Source organism: Thermobia domestica, chromosome 5 (genome assembly GCF_964235325.1).
Source record: "Thermobia domestica chromosome 5, izTheDome1.hap1.1, whole genome shotgun sequence".
Lineage (NCBI taxonomy): Eukaryota > Metazoa > Arthropoda > Insecta > Zygentoma > Lepismatidae > Thermobia > Thermobia domestica.
The window spans coordinates 211,703,062-211,716,255 of record NC_137458.1 but is presented as its reverse complement, the minus strand read 5'-3'; the positions used below and the strand labels follow the sequence as shown (position 1 = coordinate 211,716,255).

Here is a 13,194-nt window from a genome sequence, read left to right as displayed (position 1 = left end):
ATTGAGATATTATACAGGGTGTCTATCGGTCACAAAAATCACGAATGTCACGAAAAAGTCACGAAATCAGAAAACGGTCATGAAAGTCGCGAAAAAGTCACGAAATTTAGCTTTTGGGTCACGATTTTTTAAATTGTGCAAATGTAAGAACAGATTGAAAACATTTGTTCTATAAAACGTCAAAATTCACCACCAAAAATGTCTATGGTCGGCTTTAGACGGTACCAAACCGCAAGCAAAATATGTTTGTATTGCATGGATGAAAATTCGGCCTAATTCGCACCCAAATTCGCTCTTGAAAATGTTAGAAAATTTTATGATTTGGTAAAGAAAAGGTCACGAAAAAGTCACGAAATTTCATTTTGGAATTTTAATAGACACCCTGTTATATAATTCAATAGTTAGAAGCAAACTAGAGTATGCGTCAATAGTATGGTCACCAAATTGTAAGTCACAAAAAAATGAAATTGAATCAATACAAAATAAAATTTTAAGATACTTATATATCAAATTTTCAGTTTCATCATATCAGAGAAAAATTTCGTATATGTGGTTATTAAAGGAATTTCACTGTCACATTAACAAACAAAAGGATTGTAGCCCAGAAAATGTTCCTATATAAAATTATCAATGGATTAATTGAAGATAGTACGTTTTTGGAAAGAATATGCTTTAACGCTACCCCACGTAAATTAAGAAATAGGAATCTTTTGGTAAATAAAATACCCAAAACAGTGGGATATAAAAATTCTCCATTATTTGCAATGTGTGAAACATACAACAAATTAGTAAAAATATGTGATTTGGATTTTAGTTTTAAAACTAAAAATTATTGTAATTTGGTGGAAACTTATGTAAATTTGGAGCATATGTAAACCCCTGTCTGTAAATTGCAGCACATAATAGTAGGAAGTAATGGTAATAGGTCGCGAAACATGAATACTTATGTATGTTGGCATTCTTGTGCGTGTTTGTATTTTTTATTTTTGCATTTCTTTCTGTTTTTGTATTTTTTCTGAATCTAGTGTTTGTTTTAAATTAATAACATAGATGTAATATTTATGTAAGACTCCTGTAATTGGGATTACCCTGTTGGAGTCAGCGGATTTAAATAAATAAATTTACTTTAAAATGATAGGATAATCAATATAGTAGAACATAATACGTACCGAAGTAGTGAGTACTTCTGTCATGCACAACATAAGCTGTTTTTGTCCTGAATAAACCAAATATTAGTTGTGTTGTGGAGGAACCCATTAGATATTCTCTGGTTAAAAGTAGAGAACTATATACCCTATAGTTCCAGAAATTATGATGAAAGCCGTTGATTTTTTTAAAAATAAATTCTTTTCAGTTAAAATGATTTCTCCGTGGCTTGATATATCATGTAGAGCGTGTTGGAAATTCAAGCTAAAGTAACTTCTAGTGATATGCATTGTAGGGGTGAGCAAAAGATGTAAGGGTTAAAGGCTTTAATGCCTTACACGTGAAAAAATCAATCACTGACTAGTAAACCTTCAAAGAAAACTCACGCCATGTAATAAGATTTTTATATTATTATTATTATTATTAAAGTTATCTTGCGATATGTTCTTGAAATTGGAGGTGAGTAAATCCTGAGCAATAGATTGTATTGAGAACCTTCAAAGAAATAATTATTATGAAAGTTATATCAGAAGGAAGTTATATCTATTTGATAGTTTTTAGAGATATTTTAGTTTTTTTCCTTCAGTCTTATGAATTCCTCTTTCTTCTCTGATTAATCCCCTAACGATAGACTCCATTTGGATGAATCAAAGAAAGGACGCAGTAAATTTGATAAACATTTGGAACATAATAGAGAAGTTACCAGTATTGTATTTTTTCAAAGGTGTAAATTCACTCCTTACTCGTGGTACTAAGTTCAAAAACAATTGGTATAAGTCGTAACTCTCCGGAAAGCGCATGTATATTAGAAGTAAATTCATCCCTCTATTTTGGACAGATTTCATCCAAAAGCAATGGGAATTGGGAAACATTAGAAGGTATTGGCCATATTGTATTAAATTACTTTTACAAAGGTTAACTGAAATTTTGATATTGTATTATGTATATAAATTTCCAAGTTTTGAATGTCAACCAAAAGCATTGGGAATGTTCTAGAAGCCGTAAAGGAAAAAACATCATACTGCATCAAAATCAAACTATTCCCATGCAACTTGTATTGAAAAATAGTTTAACGTGCAACAAGGTTGATATTGCTCGCCGTTTATCCTTGACGAATTTCATCTCCAAGCAATAGTCATTAGGCTTGAGGATGGATGGATACGTACATGGAATCGAATGGTAGCTCACTTGAATAAGAAACCTTTTTCTTCCCAAAGATAGGGCCGCGGAGGCTCAGTGGTAGAGCGCTCACCTCTGTTGCATGTGTCCTTGGTTCGATCCCAACTCGCGCCAAGTGAATTTTGTGGTAGACAAACACCATGTGCCTGGGTTTTCTCGGGATTCTCTCGTTTCCTCCCGCTTTCATTTCACCATTTTCACTCATTTCTCATGATCACAGTCTTCTTTGGCGTAGCTGGCATAACAGTGGGATGTGAAACTTATATTTCATTTCATTTCATTTCCTTTCCGAGGATGTGGCGAAAGAAAAAAAGTAATAGGGAGGTAAGTTTCCCGAATTTTGCCTCCCCGTTACATTTCTTTTTTGGCCACGTTACTTTTCTTTCCCAAACTATAGTGAAAGTTCCGTCAATTTGAAAGTACAAATACTTCATGTAATCTGGCGTCTGAGAATATAAATAGACAGTTTACAGGGACACACACAGTCGTAAGCAATTTATCGAAATAATAGTGCTTGATCACCTTATGGTGAATTATAGTTCTCGAAATACAACCGTAATGCGAAGAGCAGAATGCATAATTAATTTTAAAACAAAAATTCACACGTAGTTTTGTTACTTTTTGGTCGGAAGTCCTAAACATAAAATTTTTGATCTTACTAACATGTAAGACTACTTAGTTTTATTTCAAACAGTACTCACTTTGTTTGCTCGATGATACATAGTGCTGAATTCTAGTGCGAAGTGTTTCATTTTACCAATCTCATGTCAGTTTGTGATTTTTTTTTTTTTTTTTAAATGTTTGTTACTTTCATTTCCGTCATTCACTTGATCGTCATTCTTCTCCTTTTAGTGTACAAGGCATAAAAATGTTGGATACTACTCTAATTTTTTTGCCAATAAAAGTATTCTAAAGGTAAGAGAATATATAAGAATCAACTATTAAGAAATTCTAAATATAAAATTGTCCAGAACATACTTTCTAACGATCATATTACACTGGGACTATGAGACGGGACCTGTTACTTCAATTTAATTCGGAGGGCGAGTTGGAATGAATACAAGGTGTAGGTACATTCATGTCCAAAATGATAGTTGCATATCTATGTCTTCTTGTATGAATATAATTTAATAACGATTTTGCATTGCACTTTTAATACTGAACTATGTATATAATCAGGAAATGTGTATTTGTGGTAAATTTCATAGAAAAAGAATTATAAATACGAAAATTAGAATGAGTGAAACTAAATGTTGCTAAATGGACAGGAAAGTTTTATATTTTTGTTTTATTGTTCTTATTTACTGCTCTTTTGACATGAAATTTGCCACATACACGTCTTTGCCGATTATACACATACTAACATTATAAGAAACACCGGGGGATTTTTTTTTAATCAAATTATATTCCTAAAACATATTTTGCGACATGTGTACAATAATTTTGGCGACAATAATTTTGGACATAAGTGTACATCGAGACGTGTATTTCTGAATGCATAACACACGGCGCAAGAGTTTGTTAGTAATTTGGGCTTCAACTTTTTGTAACATTTTCATTGCAGAATACTATACCAGTCCTATTCCCAGCATGTATGTTGAAACGCGCAAGCTATCATTAACTCAGGTCTTAAAACCGTCATCGAATGATACTCTATTTTACTCATCTAAGGTCAATGCTTTATCATCCCTTATCTTTTGCACTGGAAGCTGGGGATAGCTTCCAAGTTATCGGCATGACCAAACGCTACCAGAAATTTTGGAATTCGTACTGTGAAACTTTTGGATGACTTCGCCGTCGAAGTTCCCGGTTTATGTCCGTTGAATTTTCTACCTACACCCCCTATATAAGGTGCTTCGTCCAGCTATTTCTTCCCATCTGGTCCAATACAAGAAGCCAAGAATCATCCCTTATGAATTTCAGCAGTTTCGCTTGTTCTTTGAGCAGATTCAAAACTTCTCTAATTTTTATTTCGAAACTAATTCTTTCTGCTGTACTGTTTTTTAAACTACCCGTACTTATGATTTTAAATTACATGCTTTTTCTTGAGCATTCACTGTTGAATTGGTTGCAATTTTACAAACTTTACATTATATGTCTGCATGTTAAACATGCAGTGGTTAATCCGTTGCGACTTACAAAGTACTTTGAGTAGCCTCCTTAATGTGCACAGTACACGTCCGTCCGTCCAGCAAACCCTCCTATGTCATAGGTTATTAGCACAGAGATGTGAGATTCAACTCTGCTGGGTTGCGAGCATGTTGGCATAGCTGCTAATGAAGAGGCTGACCGTGCAGCGAAAATTACTGCCTATAAAGGAAGACCGCTTTATTTCCCCATACCCAGCACGGATCGTCGTTTGCTATTGAGTGCTTGGTTGCATCAGCGTTGGCAGCTCGAATGGCCAGGCTTTCAAAAATTGTATGTATATATATATATAATGTGTGTGTATGTGTGTGCGTGTGTGTGAGAGAGAGAGAGACGTGGACCTACAGCTTAACGTGGGATCTGAACCACACGAGCTCCCGCCGGAAATTGAAACTGTTTCTCTCACGCCAAACTGTCAACAATAAATTACATGATCTCAAACCTGCACTTGGTATCTGAACACCAGTACAAGATCTCGATAGGAGGAACGAATTCTGACTCGACTTCGTATTTACATTCTCACTTAACATATAGATTTCTGCTGGTACTTAGTAGCGAAGACTTGCTTTTATGTGCCACCTGTGGAGCTAGACAAAGCATTCTACATCTGCTTGTGGATTGTCCTAATCATGCTCAGCTTCGAGGTGACTTTGTCCTACTAGCGGGCTTACCAATACTGCTTGGAGATAATCACAGAATGATCTTTGAAGTTTGTTTCTTCGCCACTTTCATGTTGTACTTGGAGTGTGATTGTCCTATTGTTTATATTTAACATATTTCGTGCTTCTTCCTGTGGTATTGTTTCCTGCCTATCTCTAAACGCATTTTTAGTTTCTCGCTGAATTGACAATCCGTCAAGTATTTAACAAAAGATTCCTATTCTACTGTTACTAATTTTACCTTAGTTCTTTCACTGTATCTTTTTCATATTTTCTTTCTTGGCAGATTTCTTATTGAATTTTAGACACACTTGCAAAAAAAACCTTTGAAGTAAAATTCACTCCAATATCGTATTCACTCATTCTAAAGTAAGGTAGAAGTGCCATTGCTGGTAAAGATATAATTTTGACAATGACAGAAGTATTTATTTAGGCAAGGAGCGAGAAACCTGCGGCCTAATGGGCCGTTGTGAAAATGTTAAATTATATAAAGAAAACGAAATATATTAGAAATATAGTTTTGAAAAAGTGTATATATATCTATATATATAAAAGAGAACGTACAAAATTTTGTCCGCTCATCACGCTAATACGGCTGAACCAATTTCTTTCATTTTTGGGGGGTTATTAGGATTTGGACCCTAGATGGTTTTTATCATATCACTTTAATTTTTAATTACCAGTGTCTTGAGATAATTGACCATTCAAGTGTCCATAACGTACAAATCCTTTGTTATTAGTTCATCATAGGTAAAAATAAACGTATTTATATGCAACCCGCATGACCGTGTCACTCGGCGGGTTAACATAAATGGCAGGCGATATACAGCGGAAAATAGCTTGAATCTTCTGTTTAAAATTTTTTAATTGATTTGCTTATTTTTACAGACACTTTTACAATATGCCAGCACCGGGATGACCGCAGCGAAGCGGGGCGGGTTAACATAAATGACAGGCGATATAATGTTAAGATTTACTGCAATCTTCTATGGTTTTTATCATATCACTTGAAAGCGAAAAAGTAAAAATTATCTAAGTAACAAAGTTTATTGCATTCCGGGGTGACCGCAGCGAAGCGGGGTGAACGCTGCTAGTATATAATATAAAATCTTTTTAATGATATAAATTTCCATGTAAATCATTAATGTAACGCTAAAAATTGTAAAATATCTACAAATTAGGTATGTTCGAAACGAATATATACGTCCTTCTTGGGAAATGAGCATTGTCAATGTGCCCTTTAAAAACAGTTTCCCCATCCCTCATTACAGGAATAAAAGTTACGGGGACTATACAGTTATTACCAAAAAGCATGTTGTTTACAGCATATCTTTCAAGACCAGACAAGCAAAGCCATGCTACGTCTGCGTAGTAGTAGAGATGACAGTAGCTCAGCATGGCAAAATTGTAGGTTCTGAATTACAAGGTCAGAATGCATCTCAACTCGCCAGAGCACTTGGCTTCGACTGACAAACTCTTAGACATTTGGAACTAAATGAAATAAATCTTTGCTCATGTCGGGCACTAGATGAAGCATTGATAGAAGTAGTCAGGAACAATCCAAAATAATCTATCTTGCGGGAAAAGGGTGTAGATTACGGCTATTCCCATGAAACCATATGACAAAGTGCCGGAGAACTGTTCTACCATGAAAACCCTTCTGACAATCACACAAGGCGAGACAATGTTATTAAAAAAGTGGAACATGGAACTCCCACAGGGATACTAGGATCTATATAGAGTGATGAAGCGGTATTTGTCCGATCAATGAGGAAGGCTTATCTATAGGTCACAAGGGATAAGGTCGTTATGTGCCTGAACATGTACTCCAGAGAGGTCAATCTGGATTCTAGGGCTACATGACAGCCGCCAGCCCAAGGATTTCAATGCCGGGAGAGGGCCAGCCAGGTTTATATTGATATGGGGAACACCTTGCTATTATTTTATTTTGCAGACCAAGAAAGGTTTGTTTATCCATAACAATAATGCTCTGCATACGTCCAGACATATCCCCCGGTATGGCTACGAGAAAACCCAAAACTCATCTGCATGGACTGGCCTCCACGGTCTTCTGATCTCGATCCAGTGAAACATTGATAGGGTTTCATGATGCAGGAATAGTTCGAAACGCAAGAGGATAAAAACCATACGGTTCTAGAAGCCCATCTTCTAGAATTATGGCAGTGCTATCGGTATAACCCCGGTAACTTTATTGCATTTGTTACAAGTATGCAGGAGCAACTGCATGCCCTAATTGCAGTACGCGGTAATTATACAAAACTTTAATAGGAATGTTTTGCTGTCTGTATCTCAGTTGGTATGATCATTTGTAGGGACACTTTTACCGTCCATTTGAGTTTGCTGCTGGTGGTCTATCAGTTGCAATCTTAGTCTTCTTTTAGCCTTAGTTGAGTAATCATGGGACGTTAAACTGAAAGATTCATTTATTATTATTATTATTATTATTAATAATAATAATAATAATAATAATAATATAATTTCATGCTCGTTACTATGGACTATTGCTGTGAGAATCACTCGAGTAAGAAGACTAGGAATCTTAAGAGTACGTGTATTTTTTGAGGTATCTTTTGGAATCCCGATTAGAAGGAATTTTGTTTTGGTCCCTGTAATAACTGCTTGATGATGTCTTCTTGGGTCGTCGAATTACGTTGCAGTATTTGTATTCCTGCTATTGAAAACTTACAAATTGTAACATTTGTACAACTGTTTATCATGTGAAATCAACCAAACCCAAAACCTCATGGTGTCATATTTCGATGAAACTTGAGTGTACATGTAGGTTTCTGAGAGATGATCATGTACCAGATTGTAGCCCTGTACCCCCTGTAGTTTGAGTACAGGATGGTAAAAAATGAACAAATTTAATGTAAGTTCAATTGGTCATATCTCCCGTAAATATTGAGCTAGAGAGAAAAATAATATACCATTTTGAAGGGAGGAAAAATAGGCTAAAAGATATACCAGGAACATTTATTTGAAAATCATATTTTCCAGGAAATCTGGGAAAATTTTGGATCAGTGATATCACAGAAACTGTCTATTTAATTTTCTTGATATTGGTACCAAGGTTGCCCCATGTGTTCGGCTTAAGTGTGCCAAATGTCAACTTGGGCCAAGAATGGACTAGGAGTCTACAATGATTTTTGTGTGACCATGTCGGGAGATACACCTGGGGTGTCAATCTCTTCAGCCTCTTTTTCTGAATTGGTGACGCACGAAGTACCTGAAAGCTCTGGTTCAGTACGTCAATTGTTGCGTCAGGTGATGTGAAAGGCTGATCAAGATTTGTAACTAGGAGACTGCGCATCAGACGATTCTTGGTCATCACTTGCCTGTACGTCAGCTGCTCTGGAACGGCGCCTACTTAGTTCTTTCCTGCACTTGTTGCACACCTTGCTCAGACTCTGAGCCAGTTCTGCCATCCATCTTGCACCGGGCGAAGTCCAACCCTCACTTTACTGCTGTGATTGCCAAATGAATTGGCACAGTAGAGGCGTGGCAATGCTGACATAGTGGAATCACCTAAGCAGTAATTCAGCTTTTTAATGCATACAGTTAATACTGCACCTGGATCACGGGACTATCCACTACTGACACTCGGAAATGGGTTATGTAGTCTCTGCAATCTCACCAGCTGTCTGAACACTGTCCAGTCTAGAGCTAAGAGCTTACTGGCATGCAGTGTCAATGTCCTCTGCTTTTATACATGTAACGAACCTGCCAGAATGTTCCAGACTGTTCTAGAACCTTCTAGAATGTTCCAAATGATTCAAGAACCTTCCAGAATGTTCACATATTTAGGTCAATGCGGTGTACTACGATTGATAATGGAATGTTCCAAAGATCCCTATAGGATTACTGAATTACAGATTGTACCAGAAAAACATTACTGCTAGGTCAGTTACATCTTACTTCACCAGTACTGACAAATTGGCGAGTTGCCACATTGGCACTATAGGTGTTTCTCTCAACATGGTCACACAAAAATCATTGTAGACTCCAGGCTTATTCTTAGCCCAAGTTGATATTTGGCGCACTTAATACCAGACACATGGGACTACCTTGGTACCCAACTTCAAGGAAATCAAATAGGCAGTTTCTGAGATAGTAGTGATCCAAAATTTTCCTGGGATTTTCCGAAAATATTTGATTTCCAAACAAATGTTCTTTACATCTTGTAGCTTATTCTTTCTTCTTCAAAATGTTATATTATTTTTCTCTAGCTCAATATTTACGGGAGATATGACCAATTGAAGCTAACAAGGTGCTACAAAAAAACCTCAAATTTGTCAATTTTTACTACCATGAACTCTGAAACAAGGGGTATAAGGCTAAAATTTGGTGCATGATCATCTCTCATAGGAGCCTACATGTACACTGTTTCATCAAATTCTGAGACGACGATTTTTTTTCCCCCTCTCCTGAAAATTCGGTTGATTTCACATGGAATGGCTTTACCGCAGCTGCAATTTTAACTGCTTCCTGAAACTTCTTGGAGGAAATTGTCGGCCCACCACTTTATTTCTAATACTTGACGCCAGTTGGTTTCGTAAATATTTAACGCTTGTTTCCTCATAACCAACATAAATTGCTTAATTGTTTGATGTTCTGATTGTTTTGAACGATAAAATTTGTATCTTTTTGCGATTTTATTAGTTGAAGTGCTATATTAATACAACGTGAGTTTCTTCAATTTTTCAAATGTTTCGTTAGAGAACAATGAGGGCCATACCAAATTCCTTACTTGTTGATGGTTTTTGGTCCCAATCATCGCCAAGAAACAAATAGCGACTTTTTTTTTTTTTGTCTTGTTTAATGCTTTCTGCTTCACATACATGGTCGAACATCTTAAACTATACTTGGATTTTGCCATAATAAACATCGAAAGAGCCAAACTTTGAGATAGTTGCCATGATATTTCAAGAGCGGGAATCGATTAAAAAATCAGTTGCGCCAATGTTACAAATCATTGTTTTCTGCTCTACGAGCCTACTCAATTTTCCGTATACTTGTAGAACTAAGGAATTCTTTTTCTATTCCCAAAAATTCCGTAATACAGCCATAGAACTCTACAAACAGTTTGAAATCACAAACTACTTTCAATTACTTTGAAGAATCTACAATCTCTTCTTCTTAACTCGTAATAGGCTTGTTACACAATTTGTAGTACTTCCTGTCCACAACACATGGAAATTGAGATATCAGATAGATCTTGCAGAACCTTTTCTCTAGTAGCGGGATTAAATCGTTCAATGCAGCACTAAAATGAACACAAAGCTTTCATAATTGATATTTATTGATTGTTTCACATGCTTAATTGAATATTTCTTCGAAATCTGTATCTGTAAAAGAGACCGATTTCCTAAACCGTTCAGTTCAGAAACTTGAAAGTTTGCATAAACATTATTCTGAAACTTTAGACTATGGATAAAGAGATATTTTGCGAAATTAAACCCGTTTAGAGAAAAGAGGATTTCTCACCCTTCAAATATCAAAGCGTTGAGCCCTAGGAACTAAATTTTTCAAAGCTAAGAATTTAATTTCCCTTAAACCCGAGACAGTGATTTGGTTGGAATTTTGTGATACCAACTTTTAAGGAAGAAGGTTAAACACTTTCTACATTATTAAATGATTCTTGTGAACTAATGGATGTAAAGGAGTAAAATTTTGTATGTTGGGGAGTTTGGTTTTGATAATATGAATTCAGTCACTTGAGGGTTCAGTATAATAGACGCAGAAGCGTCTTTGGATTCCTGATCGTGAAGATCCGAAATCTAATGTTAAGCCTTTTTCACCAGAAAGTACGAATCTATCATTGTAATTGTAAAATAGATTCATAAAATTGGTAATTTATTTACAGTTGGCCGAAGTATACTGAGTTTTGGTATCAAGACTTAAATTTATTAAAATTGTGTATAGCTACTCATACATTTAAAAATGGACAGGAAAATATTCAGTATGCTTAGGTTAAAAGTGTCATAATTTATTGTGTGTTTAAAACTTTATTTCAGATCGCACATTAATATTATGGAAGCTGACCAGAAATGAAATGCAGTATGGAATTCCACAAAAACGGCTGTATGGCCACAACCATTTTGTGAGTGATGTTGTGATATCATCAGATGGCCATTTTGCATTGTCTGGTTCTTGGGACAAGAGTCTTCGTTTATGGGACTTAGCCAGTGGTGTAAGCACTCGTCGGTTTGTTGACCATACGAAGGTAAGAATTATCAAGTATGACGAGCTTTAAACATAGTTTTCGACGGAAATTGACTGCATAAAAGAAACTAGTATAAGTCACTTGATAAATATTTTTAGTTGGATACCGGGTAATTCGTTTTATTTTTGTCATCTACTTTGTTCAGTAATACAACCAACAATTGCATAGTTAAATGTTTCAGATCCCATGTTATAAGTCCACTTGTAGCTTCGTGGTGAAAAGGGACACTAAAAGCCGAAACAAACTTTCTCTTTCAGAACTTTATTTCAAACGTGTCGAAAGTTGGGAAGAACAATTATATAATTTAAAATGGTCAGGGCATTGAGAAAATTGTATTCAAAGCAACGTGATGCATATGATGGAAGGATCAAGGATTATTCTTAGGTAAAAACAAGGTTAGCTGAGAACCATAATGCATCCTGTCAGTGAATGCAGAATACTGTCAATGATTTCATGCATTGATTTTCAGATTAATCTCTTTCTCAAAAGAATAGTACTTGCATTATAGACTTTTCTAAGAGTGTGGACATTTGAATGGATGCTGCTCATGAGTTTTTGAGGGAGAGGTGTAAGTGATAGAGCGCTCGTCTCTTGGGTGTGCAAGGGGTCCCTGGTTCGATCCCAGGTTAAGTGAGTTTGTGGTAGACAGAATAGTGTCAGTGTTATTGGGGTTTCTTCCTTTGCCTCCCATATCGATTCCACCTGATCAACATGCCCTATTAATATAGTCAAATATAAGGGTTTCTTTTCATATTACCAACTGACCTTCACATCTTTCCTGATTACTGACAAGAGAAGAAAGTTGCAGAGGACAACCCGGAAATTGGGTACAACATTTACATAACTGGAAATGGAAGAACCTTAAGAAAATCGATGCGAACTTGTTCTCTAGAGGTGACCATTTTACTAGTGAACTGTCGTTACGCTAACAGTACAACGTGTTTTGCTTATCTATATTATAAAATTGAAAGTAACTATGTTTGTGACTCTTAATATCTTGAACCGCAAGACCGATTTCGCTCAAATTTTCAACGTAGATGCGGTTCTGACCTGAGAGTGTTTTTACCTATTGATTTTGACGGTACAACTTAGGGGAGGAGGGAAAAAAAAGAGAACTCTTAAACCACCCGACCGATCTTGATCAAATTTTCAATGTAGATTAAGTCCGGGATTGGAATGAGTTTTATTTCACTTTGATGGAGCAACGTAGGGAAGGGGATGGAGGGGGAGATATACAAAAATCAATAAATATAAAAATAAAAGCGATTATGTTCGTGAATTAATTACTTTTGAACCACCCGATTGATCTCAATCAAATTTTCAACATTGATGAGGTTCAGATATGAGGTGGTTTTTATCATATCACTTTAACTGTAGAACTTAGGGGAGGGGAGGGTAGAAATCTATAAAAATAAATAAAACTTAATAAATCTTGAACCACCCGACCGATCTCGATCAAATTTTCAACAGAGATAAGGTTCGGGTGTGGGATGTTTCCTTCATTTCACTTTTACGGTGGAATCTAGGGATGGGGGAGGAGGGAGATATATGTACAAAGAATAAAAGTAAAAGTGACCGTCTTTGTGACTTCGTTTTAACCATAGGACCGATCTTAATCAAATTTTCAATGTGGATGAAGTTCGGACCTGGGGTGGTTTTTATCATATCACTTTGACATACCTTAGGGGAGGGGGAGGGGACAAATATATAAAAATAATTAAAACATAATAACTCTTCAACCACCCAACGGATCTCGATCAAATTTTAAACTTAGATGACGTTCGCACTTGGGATAATTTTTATCATTTAACTTTGACG

At 35.9% G+C, this 13,194-nt stretch overlaps 1 protein-coding gene across 2 annotated transcripts in view; it reads left to right on the top strand.

Moving 5' to 3' along the window:
* LOC145686381 (small ribosomal subunit protein RACK1-like) overlaps positions 1 to 13,194 on the top strand; it is a 97,408-nt gene that overhangs the window by 23,197 nt on the left and 61,017 nt on the right. For both annotated transcript variants that reach the window (XM_081759651.1, XM_081759652.1), the window contains exon 2: positions 11,168 to 11,376. In XM_081759651.1, coding sequence (XP_081615777.1) covers positions 11,168 to 11,376 — 209 coding nt within the window. The remainder of the gene's footprint in view (positions 1 to 11,167; positions 11,377 to 13,194) is intronic.